The 19,761-nt window shown below is 52.4% G+C and overlaps 1 protein-coding gene across 4 annotated transcripts in view; it reads right to left on the bottom strand.

The window, feature by feature from the left end:
- Positions 1-425: 425 nt before the first annotated feature.
- The window catches only part of DOCK1 (dedicator of cytokinesis 1), a 530,259-nt gene continuing 510,923 nt past the window's right edge, over positions 426-19,761 (bottom strand). For all 4 annotated transcript variants that reach the window (XM_043597859.1, XM_043597860.1, XM_043597862.1 and 1 more), the window contains 5 exons: positions 15,342-15,487; positions 12,046-12,244; positions 8,975-9,128; positions 5,848-6,008; positions 426-1,624 (listed from right to left, as the gene is read on the bottom strand). In XM_043597859.1, the coding sequence (XP_043453794.1) occupies positions 1,529-1,624; positions 5,848-6,008; positions 8,975-9,128; positions 12,046-12,244; positions 15,342-15,487 (756 nt within the window). In that variant the 3' untranslated portion in view covers positions 426-1,528. The remainder of the gene's footprint in view (positions 1,625-5,847; positions 6,009-8,974; positions 9,129-12,045; positions 12,245-15,341; positions 15,488-19,761) is intronic.

The raw sequence follows: 19,761 nt of genomic DNA, 5'->3' as shown, positions 1-19,761 counted from the left end.
AGGCACAGAGGGACACAGGTGCTGTCTACCTGGGCCCCAACTGAAGACACTCAACAGTGGTCATTAAGGAAGATGAGCACATATATCAATGTGGGTCACAAAGCTCTTTAAGAAAGAAGGAGAGGGGCGCCTGGGCGGCTCAGTCAGTTGAGCGTCCGACTTCGGCTCAGGTCATGATCTCACAGCTCGTGGGTTCGAGCCCCGCATCGGGCTCTATGCCGACAGCTCGGAGCCTGGAGCCTGCTTTGGATTCTGTCTCTCTCTCTCTCTCTCTCTCTCTCTCTCTGCTCCTCCCCGCCTCGCACTCTCTCTCAAAAATAAATAAACATTAAAAAATATTTTAAAAAGAAAAAAAAACAATGGCGTTTATATACATATTTTTTTTTACATCAAGGGATAAAAACATAGTATTCAGACACTGTGAGTCTTTTTTAAATGGCATTTTATTTTTTTTGTTGTCAATGAATAACTTTTGAGCCTACTAGAAGAGTATTATGATTATAGTGGATAAAAAAATATAGATGACAGAATAAAAATATTAGGTTATACAAAGTTAGTTGGGTTTGTTTGTTTGTTTGTTTTTCTTAATCATTGTCCACCAACATTTTCAGGACTTTGGAGCTTAGGAAAAAAAAAAAATCAACAAAGCTTAATTTGTGTATTTTTTTTTTCACTTTCAGCAGTTAAAAATTAAGAACACATATAGAGATTCATTTGCGATGCCTATGACAATAAACGGAAGGACCAAAAACATTAAAACTTACGTTCTAAGAACCATCGTATATACAAACTTCTGTACAGAATGACGACAGAAAGAATTCATCCGGTTAAAGCCATCTCTGTGCTATAGGCATTCTTTTTTTAAAAAAGAAAGACAACGTATCTTCCTATACTTGTATTTACTTTCCCACCTGATCCAGTATTTTTAATGGTGTTTCTACTCCATAAATTAGTAACTGTTCAGTAGCTGAGAAATATCCTATTTTAAATTATACCAAAGGAGATCAGGAAGTTCCCTGAAAGAGTTGACCTTAACTGCCTGATATAGGTTGAAGATACACTTGACCGCCAAATCACACCCGCAGGAGGAGGGTTGATAAAACACCCTTCGGGAGTAAGCTGGGGTTCGGCCTCGGGAGAAGAGTAGGACTCGGTTACTACTCGGTCTCGTGGGTGGTGGCCTAACCTCTCCTACTGCGCAAAACCCAGGTCAGCCGAGTTCTTCGCTAATGTGTCATTTGGCACAAAGGGAGGGCTTCCGGGCAAGACTTCGGCTCTCTCGAGACAGACACGGTCAGAAGCCCCCAGTTTTGATCAACGCCACAGTACGGTCCAGACCCACATCCACCTTGCTCCCCGATGCTAACGGCCACCCACGCCATGGCTGGAAACGAACTCCTTTCCAGGACGAGCAATTGCACTACTTATCAGACATCACAGGCCTAATGAGGTAAACACCAGACGCGGGAGGAGACGCGGAGGGAGGGACGGGACGGCGGCCTGTGCTCTCCGTGCGGTCCCGCGGTCTTCACTGCACGATGCCAGAGTCCACGGACGTCTGCTTGCGCGTGGTCTTTGGGGGGGGCGGGGGTGGCGTCTTGCTGGGCAGCGGAGGCGGTGCGTGCTAGAAGACACGGAAACACGGCAGGTGCCACGTTACTCACGCTCTGGGGGCTGGGGGGTGGGGGCTGGGGGGTGGGGGGTTGGGGGGCGGGCTGACCCGGGGCAGCGGCAGGGAGGGGAAGCGACTCCGCACCCTGGGTGGGGACGGCCCTCTCTGCGTGACCCGGGGCTGGGAGGTCTGCCGCACACGGGGCGGGGCGGCTGGGGGGCCACGGGGCCTTTCTGGCATCGCTGATTAACTAACTGCTTTTCACAAAGCGCTTCAGAAGGCCACACGGCCGCTGAGAAGGGAAACCGCTGCTCTGCGCGCCCCCCGTGTTGATCCAGCGGCCCCTGGACATGGACTGGTTTCAGGACTGGGCAGTTTAAATGCTTAAGAGCAAAGCAGAACCAGGGCCACCCAGCCGAGCGCTCCTAGACGAGGACCCGCGGGTCCCCTCTCGTGTGCCCGACGAGGCCCCTAAACCGCCCAGGGTCCACACGAGCCCTCGGAGATGTTCTCCGGGGCTGGGCGAGGAGCCCTCCCTTGCTCTTGGAACTAGAAAGGCCGCATGAGAGAGGGTCGGCCGGATACCTGTGCTCGCTGCCCAAGTGACCCGTTTAAAGGCAGCTTTTCGTCTAATCTCTTCCAACACTGCAAACGGAGTGGGATGAACAACGTTAGGGGCATGTTTGAAGTCTTCGTGAGGGAACCACATTATTTACAGAATGGGGGCAGCTGTGCCTCAATAAAATAATTTACAAAAAGAAAAGGGTGGCCAGGGGCGCCTGGGTGGCTCAGTCGGTTAAGCGTCAGACTTCGGCTCGGGTCATGATCCCAAGGTTGGTGGGTTCGAACCCTGAGTCAGGCTCTGTGCTGACAGCTCGGAGCCTGGAGCCTGCTTCGGATTCCGTGTCTCCCTCTCTCTCTGTCCCTCCCCTGCTCACGCTCTGTCTCTCAAAAATAAAATAAACATTAAAAAAGAAAAAAAGAAAAAAAAAAAAGAAAGGGCAGCCGGCTGTATTTGGTCCATGGGCTGTTGTTTGCCTCTTGGGATTCCTCCGAATGAACGGATAGTTGCAAAGGTGACAGACAAACCTCCTGTCAGGGCGTGAACGATGGAGGGCAGACGTTGCCCCCTTGCTCTTGGCACCCTCGTGACCTCATGACCGCCACGGACGCCTGCCACACAGGCCACGGTCTGTAACAGGTGCTGAGCACACAAGGATGTGAATGAGCGGACACATGAACGAATGAGTGAATGAACGGATGAATACAGGAGCAGACATGTGGGGGGCAGAACGAGCCAGGATGAGATCGCAGAACGCTAGCATCTAAGGAAAGGTCAGAGTGGAGTTTGTAGCAGCCTCTCGGTGGAGGCTCACATTTAGCCCAACGTGAGGGAAGGAGTTTCAAGGACAAAACAGTGGTGCCGTAGGCTCTTCCTCGTTGCCCAAATTTCCTCCCGATTCACACACAAGTAAATACCAAGACGACCTGGGGCTTCACGTGCAGAAGAGAATAAATACGGAGAGACAGAACTCAGGGACTGGCATTGAGGCGTTACAGAAAAGTCACGTAAAATAATAGGCTTAAGTTTTCTTAAGGTTGCTAAACACAGTTAAAAAAAAAGCAGACGCCTATTTAAGGGACGTGATGACCGGGGTGCTTATGTACTTGTGAAAGCCACAGGGACAGGGCAGGGCGAGCCCTCGAGGGCCAGGCTGACACAGCAGGACACAAGCGAGACGCTGCAAATGCCCTTTGTGCCAAATGGGAAGACGGTGGGTTTATCAGTGTTCAGCGAAATGATAGCTCAGATTACTGCTTGTGAGAGCCATTTTCCAAGAAACGACAGCTGAAAGTGGCAACAGCCAGTATCAGGGCTGACTACGAGCCCGGGGCAGATCAATGACAGTGACAGGAGGTATCGATCACCCCCCAGGGCAGACGAGTGATCCTTATCCTACAACAGCCCGCAGGGCCGGCACGGAGGGAAGCGGCCTCGAAACACCACCGCTTCTAACCGATGATGACACTGCTCCACGGGCACGTCACTGCACCTCTGCTGCAGGTAAATCGCACAGGAAGCAAACAGCAAAGAGACCTGGGTACTTAATCTCATTGGATCCGCCACCTGTTCAGAAAGGGAGCCAAGGTGCACACGTGTTCCTTCCCGACCTGGCAGCACGTGGCATCAGTGTGGCGTCGGTCACTCCACATGATGCAGCGACAAAACGGGGATAAAATGTGAACTGATCTGTCACCACATGGATTCGGTAATGTTTCCAGGCTCAGAATTTCCAGGTCGCCGGTGTAGGGACAGACTGGGGCACAGTCCTGCTTTTCCAATGAAATAAAGACATGAAAATAAAGGTGGGATCGGTTAAGTAAGCTGTTAGGAAAACAACACCCCAGCCGGTCAATGTTCTCACTCGACCCCCTGTGCCTCCTTTCTTTCTAACTTGTAGTTAAAAGTCTGCGGAAAAGGTCAGACTCATGTTTTCGTGGTTGCAGTGAACCATTCCGGCGTCCTGAAAAGCCATCATAGGTAATGTGGCCACATCTCCGAGGCCAGTCCCTCCCTGTGGCATCTCTGGGGACAGGACAGAGGGCCGACCGGAAAGGCACTGTGGCTTCCGGAGGCCAGTCATCACCTCAGCATCAAAGATGAAGCCCCACTTCTGGTGGGTTTTTTTTTTTTTTTATATAAGAGGAATAATCAAGTATGGGTACTGTAAATAAATTCCTTCTCTCTTGCGCTCTCTCACAAGAAGACAGAAAATAAACTTGCAGAGCACTCCATAAAAAAGTACCCATGAAAGAAAGAAAGAAAGGAAGAAAGAAAGAAAGAAAGAAAGAAAGAAAGAAAGAAAAAGAAAAAGAAAGAAAAAGCGGGTACATAGGATTTGTATTGATTTTTTTTTTTAAATTTTTTTTCCAACGTTTTATTTTATTTTTGGGACAGAGAGAGACAGAGCATGAACGGGGGAGGGGCAGAGAGAGAGGGAGACACAGAATCGGAAACAAGCACCAGGCTCCGAGCCATCAGCCCAGAGCCTGACGCGGGGCTCGAACTCACGGACCGCGAGATCGTGACCTGGCTGAAGTCGGACGCTTTAACCGACTGCGCCACCCAGGTGCCCCTGTATTGATTTTTAAGGGGGAAAAATGTGAGTAGCTGTTAGGAGAAACCTGCAGTCATATTATAAACCTCACGTCTTCAGTGTTCGACGGGAGCTCTGTTGCCATGTCATGACTTTGCTGACCCGCTGCCTGTGTGCACAGGAATGTTTTACTTTTCACTCCGCAGTGATTTAAATGTGTAAAGCTATGAATAACGTGGCTGCGGAAGGGAGGAACCTGGAAACAGATCTCCTGGGGCTTCGGGGTCAGTCCACCGGTGCTCCACCGTGTGCCCGCTGACCCCCGTGTGCACGCCGACTCCCGTGGGCACGCCGACCCCCGTGGGCACGGTGAACCCCGTGTGCACGCCGAACCCCATGTGCACGCCGACTCCCGTGGGCACGCCGACCCCCGTGGGCACGGTGAACCCCGTGTGCACGCCGAACCCCATGTGCACGCCGACTCCCGTGGGCACGCCGACCCCCGTGGGCACGGTGAACCCCGTGTGCACGCCGAACCCCGTGTGCACGCCGACCCCTGTGGGCATGCTAACCGCTGCCCGCAGCCGCCCGAGAACAAACAGAGGAGCCAGGACAGCGACCCAGGACAGGAATGGGGGCTGGCTCTCTAAGGAGTGTTTCCAGAACTGTCAACTGGTAACAGAGGGACTGGTTCAAATGGTTTTTTAAGGCTGTTGTTGGGCTCAGGGCTTCTCGAGGGCCAGGCTGGCATCCGGTGGGAGCGCAGCCCCATACAGGACCTGCTTCTTTTAAAAGTCACGTAAACCATCTCACAGAAAAGCTGCTTTCCAGAATCGAATTTGCACAACTGCACCTCAAGCAGAAGACCTCCGAGGTCACGAGCCTGGCCCGTTGACCCCGTCGGGACCTTCTCCCCCTTTCCCTTGCTCTGAGACCCACATCTGAAAGCGTGTCCCTCTGCTGTGATGGATGACACAGAACCAAGATCGCGTGGGCGGACTGCCCACCGCTTTGACTTCTCAAGACCACATGTGGGCTGGCCCAAAGCACGCGTGCTAATCTCAGGAAGGAGGGATTTCTATTTTGTGGAGGGAATGATTTTAAAAACCCCCCATTTCAGGTTCCGGGCCAACTTACCCTCTGGTGAGGAGGAGGGGGTGGGGGCGTTGGCGAGCTGATCAGATCCTGGTTTTCCATCAAGTTCCCATAATCTGCCATGCTGCCCTTGAGAGGCAGGGGGGGCGGGACCTCGGCCATGTCCATCCCAGTCACGCCGGTCATGCCGTTCAGCTCCAAACCTGGAAAACCGAATCGATTTAGAATCAAACATCCTGGGGCGCCTGGGTGGCTCAGTCGGTTGAGCGTCTGACTTCGGCTCAGGTCATGATCTCGCAGTTCGTGAGTCTGAGCCCTGCATTGGGCTCTGTACTGACAGCTCAGAGCCTGGAGCCTGCCTCCGATTCTGTGTCTCCCTCTTTCTCTCTGCCCCTCCCCTACTCACACTCTGTCTCTCCTTCTCTCAAAAATAAATACACATTAAAATTTAAAAAAAAAGAAGAAGAATCAAATGTCCCCGCTGAGCCAGAGCATCCATGTGGCTCATTCACCTTCTCTCCAGGGAAAGGGGAGGCAGAAACGTGCATGTCGACTGGGGAGAGAAGAGAGCTAGGAGGGGTAGAGAAGATGAAGGGGGGGACCCCCCTCCCAACGGCATGTTCTAGAAAGAGAACGCTAAATGCTATAAAGACACCTACAACTGGAGCTTAAAGGAGGCATCGATCCACTGTCAAAACAGCCACGTCCACCCCGGGCCCCGAAGGATCCCTCCTCGGGCCTCTTTGTGTTGGTGGGATCTAAACAGCGAGGTGTCACAGCCAGTCACCCGCCCTTCAAATGTCTCTCAATGGGGAAACCCACGACTGTATGCAGTGAAGTTATTAGCAGTCACGGTCACTGTGGCTGTTACTTTAAAGAAGCCAAGGGGAAGTACAATTGATTTTTAAAGTCAACTGAAAAACTAGCCAGTTTCAAATGGAAGTATAATCATTAAGACAGGATCCTTTCTCAACCCTTGTTGAGACTCTTAGAAAAAATTTGTTTTTCCTTTTTATATTTGAGGAAAACTGACTTTTTTTTTAACTGATGGGTCTTAGAGGTTTCCCCAGTGGCCCACTGGATGAAAAATCCCTCATTAGGGAAATGCTTCCTGGGGGAAGTTGTTGGTTTCCGAGGAAGGCTTGTCAATGAATCAAGGGTAGTGAGAGAAAAGGCTTCTGGTGGAATATCTGCCCTCGTGATCACTTGCTTATTTGCATCGTGATAAACTACGTATAACATACAATTTGCCATCTTAACCATAACTGTATAAATCAGTGGCATTGATTGATACAACCTCCAGCGACCATCACCACGATCCGTTTCTAAAACTCTCTTATCATCGCGAACACAGAATCTGTTCCCATAAAGTGAAAATGGTCCCCGCCCCCTCCCTTGGCCCCTGATGCCTCCACTCTACTCTGTCTCTACAAATTTGCCTATTTTAGATACTTCACGAAGGCAAACTCATATATTTGTCCTTTTGTGTCTGGCTCATTTCACTTCACATAATGTGTTTGAGGTTCATTCATGATGCAACATACAGCAGAGATGGCGTCCATCTTATGGCTGAGTAGTATTCCACTGCGCGGATTTTTCTTTGACGCACACTTTGTTTATCCGTCCATCAGGTGATGAACACTTGGGCTGTTTCTACCTTCTGTTATTGTGAAGAATGCTGCTGTGGACATTCATATGCAACGAATCCCTATTTCTAATTCTTTGGGGCATAGGCTTGGAGTGGATTTGTTGCGGCATATGGTGATCCTACGTTTCACATCAAGGCAGCACTAAAGTGCTTTCCGCAGCGGCTACAATGGTGCTTGTTTTTAACTATTTAAAGGGAATAATACAACGCTTTTAGAACAAAGAGTCTGTGGTAATAGTGTAAGGATGTTAACACTCAGAGACCGTCTCCCTCCCAGCGGCCTGCTCGGCTCACCTGTCGTGCAGTGCTGACTCCCCACCCGAGAGTCTCCGGAATGGCCACTGCTCCCAGGAAGAAAACCAGGTGCAGAGGGCAACTGTGTGTGCCTTCCAGAGCCTCCGTGCAGGCCGGAGGAAGGAAGCTGGGTTCTCCTGGGTTTGCAATGTATTTGATCCTTCCTCTTATATAAAAAAACACACCAGAAGTGGGGCTTCATCTTTGATGTTGAGGCGATGACTGACCTCCTGAGGCCACAGTGCCTTTCAGGTCAGCCATCTGTCCCCAGAGATGCCACAAGGAGGCGCTGGCCTTGGAGATGTGGCCATATTACCTATGATGGCTTTTCTGGAATGGTGTGCTGCAACCAAAACATGAGTCTTACCTGCCACCTTCTTCTTGCCAAGACCTCTCCTCTCTGGCAGACCTGAATTTAGTGGCAAAAAGCTGATTCCCACTTGTAGTGGCTTGACTAGTGTCCCTTGAAAACTCATGTATACCCAGAACCCCAGAATGTCACCTTGTTTGAACGTAGGCTTTGTGCAGAGGAAATTAGCTAAGGATTTCAAGATGAAATCACTCTTGATTTATGGTGGGCCCTAAAGCCAATGGCTTGTGTCTTTATAAGGGGAGCAGGCCACACGAAGACAGAGGCAGAGACTGGAGTGGTATATCTAGAAGCCAAGAAATGCCAACGATTGTCAGAAGCTACCAGAAGTGGGGAGACAGGCATGGAACAGAATGTCTCTCTGAGCCTATGGAAGGAAGCAACCCTGTTATCTTGATTTCTGACTTCTGGCCTCCACAAGGGTGAGGGAATATATTTCTGTTGTTTTCAGCCAACAAGTTGATGGTAATATGTCATGGCAACCCTAGAAACCGGGCAAAACTAGACAAATTAGTTATGTGCTTAGCTCTTAAGAATAGCTCTTCGCTTTGCATTCCTCCTGGACACAGGAAGGTCTAAGGCCCTCGTGTGGCTCCGTTTCCCGTGACACAAAAAGGGAGGCTGTCCGTGTGCCTCTCATGCTGACCCTGCCGCGTGGGAGGTTCTGAGAGCACACTCTCCCCCAGGGAACTCGGGGAGACTGATTTGCTGGTGCCGCGAGGGGGGCTCCCTGGAAGTTGAATGCTTGTGGAGACTCACTACATGGGGAGGAGGCGAGCCTACCATTAGAGCCTCTGGTCAAAGAGGGAGCCACAGAGCAAGGCCACAAACCCCAACGCAGAGAATGTTCCACTCACTTGACTGCAAACTGAAGCTGAGCTTGGCCCTTGGCGTGACCGGAGGGGGTGTTGGCTGGGAAGATGGTGGTGACGGGGACACCGAGAAACGTCTTTCACTTCCGGTGACGTTGATCACCTGGCTCTTCGGTCGCTGGGGCCGCAGGGGACTTATCTACGTTGGAGGAAAGAGCACAGTTAGGGTCTGCCATGGCTGAGTTGGGTCCCCCAGGACTCACAGGTCGAAGCCCTAACCCTCAGTACCTGTGACGGTAACCGCACCTGGAAATAGGGTCCTTTGCAGATGAAGTCACTAAGGTAGGGCCCTAACACAATGTGACTCGTGTCCTTTTAAAAAGGGGGCATTTGGACACAGATATACGTACATTGGAAGAACACCAGGGGAACATGGAGGCAGAGATCAGGGCGATGCCTCTAGAAGCTAAGATATGACGAATACTGCTGTGGGGGGAGGGAGGCCTGGAACAGGGTAAGCGTGCATGTGGACTGGCGACTGTCCCGTCCCATGAGGCAGGTTCTGATGACTCAGAAAACGGAAGGACACTTTCCTAGTGTGAAGCAAATCACACCTGGAAGATCTTCCCTCCCGCCCCAGGCTCTGAGTCTCAGCTGAGGGTCAGGAGATTATGGATGATGCAAAATCAAGTAGGAAGCCGAACGCAGCCCCACAGAGTGACCAGAGGAAGCCTCTGCAGATGCTTAGGAGGCAAGGTGCCGGGCAAAAGTCAAGGCTGTCCCAGCGGGTGCAGGGAACACTGTGTTGCCCCCCGGTGCCGCTTCCGCTCCAGTAAACCTGCCTCCGACCTGTCCACCTGCTCTGCCCTGTGGCACTCGGCTGGTGCAGGCACGAGGAGGCTGGCACAGGAAACTGCGGGTGCCCGCGTGCACTCACAGACCTTGCTGACACCTGTCACCCAGAGGAGGAGGCCCCTTTGTGGAGAGACAGGCAGCTGGGCTGGACCAAGAACAGTAAGTCTGCCCTCAGCAAGAGGCCAGGACTCTTGTCCCTGGAGCTGCAGCAGCTGTGGTCATTCTGGGAGGCGTCAGAGGCCGACGGGGGTCAAGGTTCTGTGCTCTGACCCGGGTGCATTCCTGTGGGTTTGCTGAGGCCACTGCAGGCCAGCTGTGGGGAGGCCCACTTTGGCTGAACCCAGACGGTCTTTGCCAGTGTCCCTGAAAGCAAACAGGGCCACGGCCGGGAGGGACAGAACCCGTATGGGATGTGAAGCGCCTGGCAAGACCTTCGACCGCTTCTCAAGCAACTTCGCTGTGAGCAGGTCTGCTACGTGGTGCAACGTCTCTCAGGCTTGGTTTTAACGGCTGAAAATGGAGCCTAAATATGCACAAATATATGAATGGCCACATAGAGCGTCTGACACTAGCTGATTAGCTTATGTTTCTGCTAATTCCCCCACCCAGTTCTGATGTTTTGAGACTTGAGATCTCTATCCTGGGCTCAAGAGAAGGTGGCCTCGGCTAGTGCCAGCAAGGTCGCGGGCACCCCAACTCTCTCGGGTGGCAGACAGAGAGCGTGGGGTGGCTCATCAGAGACCTCTCCGTCCCGCTGCTGTAGGCCCAACACCTGGGAAGCAATACCAGCCTCTGGCCTGTCCCCCTCTGGGGGGGTCTGAGAGCCCTGGCCATGCTTATGCTGCAGTCAGAGCTGTGTCTGAAGGCTTCGGAAAGGCATTCACCTTCTTGAAGGCCACGCCGTGGCTCTTGAATCTGCCTTCTCCCTCTAGACAGCCAAGCAACATGTGACCGCTGCTCTGAGTGGCTCGCAGTCTGGGTGAAACGTACTCTCTGGGTTTAAGATATAAACAAGCCATGAAATATGTCGTATTAAAAGGTGGTTCCCTGTGAGCCCTTTTGCCAGGTGACCCTTCAATCACAGCCAGGACAGGTCAGGGGCTCCTGCCTGGGGCAGGCACATTCCTGGCCGCCGTCCAGGTAAGTGCCCATCGTCTCCAGGGGGAGGCGGCCCTAGGCCTGACGTAACCTTTGAAGCTGACAGCCCATGAGAGCCTCTTCTTTGCTTTCAGTCTACAAACAGCACTTTTTTTTTTTCAAAAAAAAATTTTTTTTTTTGAAAAAAAACAATTTGTTTTTTCGTTTTTTCATTTATTTTCTGAGAGCAGGAGGGGGCAGAGAGAGAGGAGAAGGAATCCCAAGCAGGCTCCGTGCTGTCAGCGCAGAGCCCGATGTGGGGTTTGAACTCACAAACTGAGATCATGACCTGAGCTGAAATCAAGAGTTGGACGCCTAACTGACTGAGCCTGCCGGGCACCCCCCAAAAGCACGTTCTGAATAAAGTTCACCCCAGAAGCTGCCGGTGCCCCATCTTTGCCCTCAGGCCTCCCACACGGCTGGGCGGTCCCGTGAGCAGCAGCCCCCAGGCCCGGCCCAGGAACTAGGACATGCTGCACGGGTATCCACTGTCTTCACACTGCCCAGGAACCGTGCAGCGAGCAGGGTGCCCTGGGATCCGTTTCTAATGCCAACTAACCAGCACGTGTCCGGTTAAATTGCGGAGAGTCCTTCTGAAATGTGCCAACGATGTAAATGTGGGGCAGACACGGCAGGGAGACCAACACGGAACCCCGGGCTGTGTGCAGAACCCGGCAGGAGGGGCTTTGGCACTCTGGCTGAGCAGCTCATAACTCGGGGCAGTACCTGGGGCTTAGAGACTTCTGGTCAGGAAGGGGCAAGGGGAAGGCGTTAGCCGACAGGGAGCATCGTTCTCAGACGAAAAAAGCATTCCTGTTCGTCTTCTGAGACGTCAGGATGCATACTAGATGCCAGGACCACACTGCTGCACGGAGCCCAGCACCACCGGCTGCCGACCCGGGCACCCCTCCGGGAGAAGAGACCTCCGATCTGAGCCTCTGGATGCCCTACAGCACTGGGTCATACAAGGAGAGGGTCGAGGGTAGACCCCAGATTTTCAGGGGACTATTTAATAGAAAATTCAATGAAATCCAACGGACAGCTCCATCGGCTAAATGCGGAGCAAAGGGAGGTCCCAGAAGCTAAGGCAGAGCGGGGAAAGTTCCCCGTTCCTGAGAAATTACCGTCTCGGAAAGGATCACAGCCTCAGACTGCTGCAGGGAGACGTCGGTGGGTTTAAATTCTTTATCAAATAGCTCTTGATGTTTGCTATTCCTTTTTTCCTTCTTCTTGTCCTTCTTCTCCTTATCTGGGTCGTCCTTGTCCAGCTTGTCCTGGGACCTGGAGTGCATTTTCTTTGGCAGGAGAGGCTCCAGGGAAAACCTAAAGGACATGGTTCTGTAAATCACTCATGGCTTAATAGGAGGACAATTGCCTCTCACCCTGCAGATAAATGTCAACCCGTTCGCAAGGAGTCTCCGTGCTGACCGACCGGGAACTGGCACACCTTACAGGAAAGGAATGATTTAAAAAGAGAGGCCAAGGGGGACTTAAGATACATATTAACCAGCTGCACCAGAGAGAGCCTGTGTTTGCCATCCGAAAAGAACAAACTGGAAAAAAAGAGCACACTCATCCGAGGATGGGGGAGATGTGAAGTCTGAGCGGACATGTCGGGGAGACAGTAAGACGTTACTGTAGATGGAGAAGATGGTATTTGGGGTGTGTTTCAGAAGGGGAGCCCTGACCTTGTAGAGATTCGTACTGAAACACTCATAAATGCAATGGGGAGAAATAGATTCTACTGCAAAGAAATTTCTGGTATCTTGATTCTGACCGAGTTCCTACGGCCAGCTCAAGATTACAGATATGCTGGTGCTTCAATTTGAAAGTCTTTTGGATGAGTCGGTGGGAAGCAAGCCGATTTCAGCTCATAGGGACATGGAGGAGAAGCCCTTAGTTTCTCAGCTGACCACTGAGCTAGAAGACCCAGGGTTTTGGCTTTGTCACCTCCTGGGGAGTCTCGACATCCCCTGACTGCTGCGGGCTGGATGTCCCCAGTCTCAAGATACAAAGAAGACACCACCACCCTTGTGTCTACAACACCAACGGGTTGGTATAAATGCACATTCGTTAGAGGTGAGTCTACTGAGTACATGGATCTTGGACTAGCTTCCGTGCACACACATCCATGTGCAATTGTGGTTTGCTATTTTAGCACAAGACTGAGGGGTGGGAGGGGTCCACCCTGTTTCTGTCCTAGTAAGTCATACCGGGAGAGAGAAGAAACAGGTCTAGTTCTAAGGTCGGAGTTCCATTCTCTGCAGCAGGAAGGAGTTCGGATGGAGAGCCAACATGAAAGAAGGCATGAAAATGTCTTAAAAACTCTGTAAAATTCTAGTTATAAAATAAATAAGGCACAGGAATGAAAAATACACCACAGGTAATATAGTCAAGAAAAACAAAATAATCCTCATGATTTTATTCTAGGTTTTGCATAACTTGAGCCAATCAATGTAGGGAAGAAAACAAAACAAAATAAAAAGACCAGTGGATATCTTTCAGCTCAGGGGGAAGAACCTGTATACATCTAGGAGAACCTAGAGAAAGACAGGTTACATTTAAAATTTTTCACACACTATGTGGGGCACCTGGATGGCTCAGTCGGTTAAGTGTCTGACTTTGGCTCAGGTCATGATCTTGCGGTTTGTGGGTTCGAGCCCCGCGTCGGGCTCTGGGCTGACGGCTCGGAGCCTGGAGCCCGCTTCGGATTCTGTGTCTCCCTCTCTCTCTGCCCCTCCCCTGCTCATGCTCTGTCTCTCTCTGTCTCAAAAAAAACCCACAAAAACCAAAAACCAAAAAAAACCCAAAACATTAAAAAAAATTTTTTTTTCACAGTCTGAGAACCTGCTGACCAGATGAAGTTTATTCTGCAGGTAACCTGTGCCATGTGGGACCAAAGCCTCATTTTCTCCACATTAATTACAGAGAGAAGGGTGGTAACCCTAGAATGAACAAAAATCTGGACTCTAATAGAGGCGCTTTCAAATTCAAGGTTAAACAATGCCTCCTGGGAGGGGGTGTGTAGTCACGCGTGTGATAGACCACGCCTCTGTCTGAAACCTCCAGATCCATTTCCGCCCGCACCCCCACGTTCCTGGAAATGTAAAGACCTTTTCATAACCGGCTTGGGGATTTGCTTGGGGAAAGCTGAATTCAATTTCTTTAGCAATCTTTCTCTAAGTGACAAGAACACCTGCTTTAAACACCTCTAAATTGAGAATTTCCATATGGATTTGGCCTTTTATCAGCAGACACTGATAAAAATTACCGGTAAGGAAAAACTGTGGGTTTAGTCTTCGGTCTTCCATTGGGCACACGGGTCACGGGCAACAAAGGGCACTTGGATTTGAGCTGTCCCTTGGGGTGCTCGGGGAGTGTGTGTCTGCGTGAGGCGGGGGCCAGGAGCCCGGGGGTTTGGGAAGGCGATGGATGGAAAACCAAATGGGGTTGCAGACACACAACTGTACAAAGCCAACCGTAAAATAATTAGCAGTTGTTCTCCGATGTTTAAATTGCATGAGACATTGCTTCTTTCTATTTAATAAGAACGAACTTTACATGTTTGCTACTCAAAAACACACAAAAATTATTGATATTAAAAAAATTTTCTTTTGAATTTTATTTATTTTTGAGAGAGAGAGAGAGAGAGAGAGAGAGAGAATGTGCAGAGGAGGGGCAGAGAGAGAGACACACACACACACACACACACACACACAAAATCCCAAGCAGGCTCCAGGCTCCGAGCTGTCAGCACAGACCCCAACACGGGGCTCAAATCCACAAACTGTGAGTTCGTAACCTGAGCCGAAGTCAGACGCTTAACTGACTGAGCCACCCAGGCGCCCCAAAAGTTATTGATATTTCTTAACACTCAAAGTTAATGCAAGAAACACAGTGAGAGCTCAACCAGTATTAACTAGCCTATTACGTTCTTGTCTCCCTTTTAGGCACTTGGTGCTGTTGGGCGCTCAGTGGCAAGAATGAGGTCTCCAGAGAAGTCTTGTAGAAAGAAGGTGGCCCTACCAAGTCCTCAAGTAAGCTGACTGTGTGTGACAGTCCTGCACTGGCGTTGACACCACAGGAGTGAGCAGGAGACGAAAAGCACAAGCACACAGCCAGCAAGGAAAGTACTGCCCTCCTTCCAGAATCTCCAGAACTGAATGAACCCTCGCTGGAGGTTTTCAAAGATGATGGAAACCTGTCCCAAAGAATTTTTTTTTTTCTCAAAAACTCACAAGACCCTGACAGTCATGTTGGGCACTACAGTTGAAATGTCTTGGGGGGGGGGGGTGGGTTTCAGCTTCAAAGACAGTTTTGATTTAAAAAACATCCCCATCTGTGATAAAACCAACCCAGGGCGCTGGTAGCTCCTCCCAAGACCCTCCAAGCCCCCTCCCTGCTGCTGAGCCCGACTCACCCGTCGGAGCCTGGTCTGGAAGGGGTGCTGTCTGAGGACAGGGAAGACACGGAAGCTACCGACAGAGGCCGGGATGAAGAAGGCATCGTGAAGGATCGGACCATGGACCGGGGACGGCTGCCTCTTCTGTCATCCAGACTTGAGGGCTGAGAGAGAGAGGGAGAGGGAGAATTAGAGAGAGACAGAGAGGCTTGTTGGATGCTCCTGTGTCAAAAGATGTCAGGCCTGGCATGGCCAGACTCTTGGGACCATGTGATCTTAGCAGCCTGGATTCTAGACCCAAACTGTCCACACTTCCATGAACAGTGTGTATTCCCATTCAGAGTTAAAGACGAAAATGATGAGCATTTCAGGGTTTTCTGGAAACATTACCTGATAGTGTGAAAAATATCACAACCTTCCTGTTTTTAAGAACTTTAAATGCAGTTTCTTTATCAAGACCACAATGCATCCACCTGTTTCGAAGCCAGAGTGGAACGTAAGGACCAGAAAGCTTACAGAGTAGCATCCAGAATGTCATTAAAGGAATTGCAAGCCCATCAGATGAATTCTGCGTATCTCTGCGTGTTGACAAACCACGCAGGTCACCCGCACACACAGATGTGTAATGACTGAATTTCTCTAGAATAAAGTAAGACTCTCCTGCTGCTTGACTAAAGATGGGCTCGTTCCCTGCAGCGGCTGTGACAGCGGGTTAGAGGAAGCTGAGGCCGGAACTGCTCACGCTCTTGCTCTTGGCCCCGTAGGGGCCCAGACAGACATGCATTCTGGAGAAAAATGGTCTCTGGATGGAGTTTTCCTGTTCTTTCTGAAATACGACCTCTGCTGCCGAAACAAGGGTCACTGATACATAGCACGCATCAATACCTCGTTACCTAGAAAACGCTAATGACCTTCACCCCAAGGCCAGATGCAGCAGAAGCTCCTCCCTTTACCCTGAGGATTTGGGGACCTCCTCTCCGTGTGGCTTCCACCCCCCCCCCCCCAGCCCCACACCACCGAAGCTGGCCCTCAGTCAATCACCTGTAGAAGACGGGACCACTGCTGCTTACCTACTGAACAACACTACTTTCACACCTGAGAAGTGGGCCTGTTTCTTAAACGGGTGTTTGGCACATGTAATCCTACTTGATCTGTGTGTTCGCTCTCTGGTCGTAAAAGGTTCACAATCACAGAGGGACAGTTTCATGCAGGAGTTGGTAAACTTGCTGGGAGTGGCCAAGGAATAGGAATTTTAGGCTTGCGGGACGTAGGGTCTCTGTCTGCAGTGCTCAGCTCTGCCACCGTCGCGGGCAAACAGCCGCAGACAGTACAGGAGTGAGTGGGCACGGATGTGTTCCAATAAATCTTGATTTACAAAGAGGTCAGTGGGCCACATGTTAGCAACCGCTGGCTCAAAGCCAAACGCCGCTGGAATCTGCCTGCACAGACGGTGGGTCTTGGGTTCCCCACCGACGACGGCGCCGTGGAATGTCTTCGGGGAGACGTCCGTTGTCATTAATTGGCCTTTATGAAGAAACTAGAAAGGAAACTGTTTCTTACAAATTAGCCCAAATTGCGGAGATGTTACCTATAGGAAACCTAGTAACTCAAAGTCTACAGGATGCACGTCTCAGCCTTTCTGAAACACAGTTAGACGGCCGCCCTGGCTTTCTGATCTGATGCGTGGCGCTCATCCTCTTGGCTCTCGGCTGGGCGCCGGGACTGCTCCGTGTCCCCCTGCTCCTGACCCTCTCAAGGAAGAGTCCTGTCTGCTGCTCTAGGCCCACCCTGATCGCCCCACCCATCTGCCGCCCTTCACCCCATCCTCTGCCCGCTCGGCCACTGCCCTTCTCTCTGACATCTCCTGTAATGTTTGTTTTCTTAGTTTATTTATTTTGAGAGAGAGAGAGAGAGAGAGAATCCCAAGCAGGCTCTGCGCTGTCGGCTCAGTCCGACGCGAGGCTTGAACTCACGAACCTGAGCGGAAATCACGAGTTGGGACGCTTAACCGACCGAGCCACCCAGGTGCCCCGACCTTCTTCATGCTCTGAATGGGACCTACGGGCAGCCTCTGCCTCACACAACCCACACCGTCCCTCGGTATTTCTCCCACAGCAGCAGCGTCTGTGGACGGCTCAGAGGTGGGAGTCTGAACACCCGCCCACCAACCCTGCAGGGGCTGCCTTCCCACCTCTCCCCTGCAACAGCTTCCACCTGCCCCTTCCGGACCCGGGGAAGGAGAGGAGCAGAAGGGCAGAGAACCGGCTGCATCAGGCTCCCGTGACGAACGTGCTCGGGAGACACTGCCTCTCTATTCCATCACCTACTAGACATAGGGACATGCAGAGTTCCAGGAAATGCAGCCGGACATCACAGGGAGAAGAAATGTGACCCGTCCGACATCGGGTGCCCTGTTCCTGGTGCGACGGTTTTCGTTTCTCTGGCGAAATGATCTTTGTAGCAATGCAAGCAAGCAATGTGAGCGTGAGGTGTGCAGGTGCAGGAGGGGCCGGTCAGGGGCCAGGGGGCGGAGATGCCAGCCAGGACACCAGGACGTCACTCCAGCTCTTGGGAAGGCCCGGAAGACCCCTGAACATCCCATCCCACAAAGGGCTGGTGATGTCCCTCAAGACGCAACCTCGAATCCTGGGCGGATGTGCGAGTATGGCCAGAAAGTAAAGGGAACGGGGGTGACGGGGGCAGGCCCTGGCCAGGGAGGGACAGAAGTCACTGCGGGGTCCCACCCTTGCAGGGCACACACTGGGTGTGGCCACAGGACCCACCGGGCCATTTGCCTCACCACTCCTTCCTGACTGAGCAGAGCCTCTAGAAATGGAAGAATCCAGACTGTTCCTTTTGCATCTGAGGCACTTAGAGTTTCTCCCAGCTGTGACAGGTGCAGCTCCAGCCCCAGGACACCCCAAGCGAACTGACGTCCCCGTGTCCCCGCATCAGGGCTGTGGGGGTGGGGAGGGCGCAGTGAGAATGCGGCCAGAATTTTGGCTCTGGCACCCACGGTGTGACCGCGCGTGGAATATGGAGCCCCTCTGAGCTCGGCTTCCTCCAGAGGAGCCGCAGGGAATAATCACCCCACCTGGAGAGGCCAGGTGAAGCCCACAGGCCTCTGGCACACTCTGGTGGCAGCTCCCATTGTCCTTGCTGCTGTCATTACCACAGCCTGAAGCAAAAGCTCATTTTGGCTTCTTACCCGAGGCCGGCCCTGCCCTGCCCAAAGGCTCGGACGCGGTCTTGCATTGTCTTCCAGCTGAGCCCAAGTGCCTGCCCTTGACCCACCACAGGTGCCTGCTGCCCGTGGATTCTGGGGGGCGGGGGGTGGTGGCGACAAGTGTTTCACCGGGTAGGGTGAGAAGCAGGTGCGTTTCCTACTTTTCGGGAAATATCCAGAGGGTGACACGCTGGCCCCTCAGAAGGGCTGCGTGGGGAGGTGGGCAGGGCGAGTGAGGAGAGTTCGTGCATGCTGTTAGGAGGTGACCCCACCCTTCAGAGGCTGCAGGGCGGGCCGGTGCTGGGGGACAGACCGAAGGACCCTCGGTCAGCTCTGCGTCTCCCACGGAAGCTGGGAGCCAGGACTACTCTTGTGAGCCTTGCAAGCCAAGTTCTCCCCCTGGTGAAACACCCCACTGAACTCCCGCAGACAGAACCGGAGAAGCTGAACTATCATCTCAGCCTCCCGAGGAGCCTCTGAGGAACCCCAGGGTTCCACGGATCCTGGTAAGATGACCCTTGGAAGGAAGGCCCGGAGAGGAGAAATCCTGGAGGCCGGAGGCAGGAGGGGCCTCCGGGAACAGCAGAAGCGAGAACGTGAGGCACAGGGGAGGCGGGGGACAAGCGGCGCGGGGCCTGGAGGATGCCTGGTGGGCTCTCCCTGGTGCGGGGTGAGGGCGAGAGTCAGCCGAGGGGGTGGGGGGAGGAAGTCCGTGTGCTTTCCGTGTGCACGTCCAGCCGGGGGCTGCCAGGGGGACCGGGGAGGAGTCGGTGGCAAGCAGTCTCGGGGGGAGGTGGGGGGTAAAGGGATGGTGGAGACAAGGGTGGAGAAAGGGGGGACCCAGGTGTGGTTCCCTTGCTCCTCAGCTTCAAGGAAGAGGGACAGGAATTGTGTGGCAAACGCAGAAATCCTTTCCACGAGCTTGAAGGCAGACAAAAAGCTAAGGAGCCCTTGAAGCAGACACAGGGGCTGGGGCTGAATACGGCAGGCACTTGTGGTCCCTTCTTCGGGGACCCCGGGGTCTGCACCCCTCACTCCCTAAGCATCCGGAGAAGCCGGGCTGTGAGCTTTTGTGCGGGGAGTGGTGGCTCCTTCGAGCCCCAGCACCGGCCAGGGGAAGGCCAGGGTGGAGTGAGCCCAGGGGCCTGGCGGAGCCGCCTGTGGATTAAGAAGTCAGAGAGTGTCCAAGTCTTCTGTTTCTGTCTTTGGCTT

Source organism: Prionailurus bengalensis, chromosome D2, assembly GCF_016509475.1.
Source record: "Prionailurus bengalensis isolate Pbe53 chromosome D2, Fcat_Pben_1.1_paternal_pri, whole genome shotgun sequence".
NCBI classification, from domain to species: domain Eukaryota; kingdom Metazoa; phylum Chordata; class Mammalia; order Carnivora; family Felidae; genus Prionailurus; species Prionailurus bengalensis.
The sequence above is the reverse complement of the archived record's forward strand: the minus strand, read 5'-3'. Positions and strand labels throughout refer to the sequence as shown.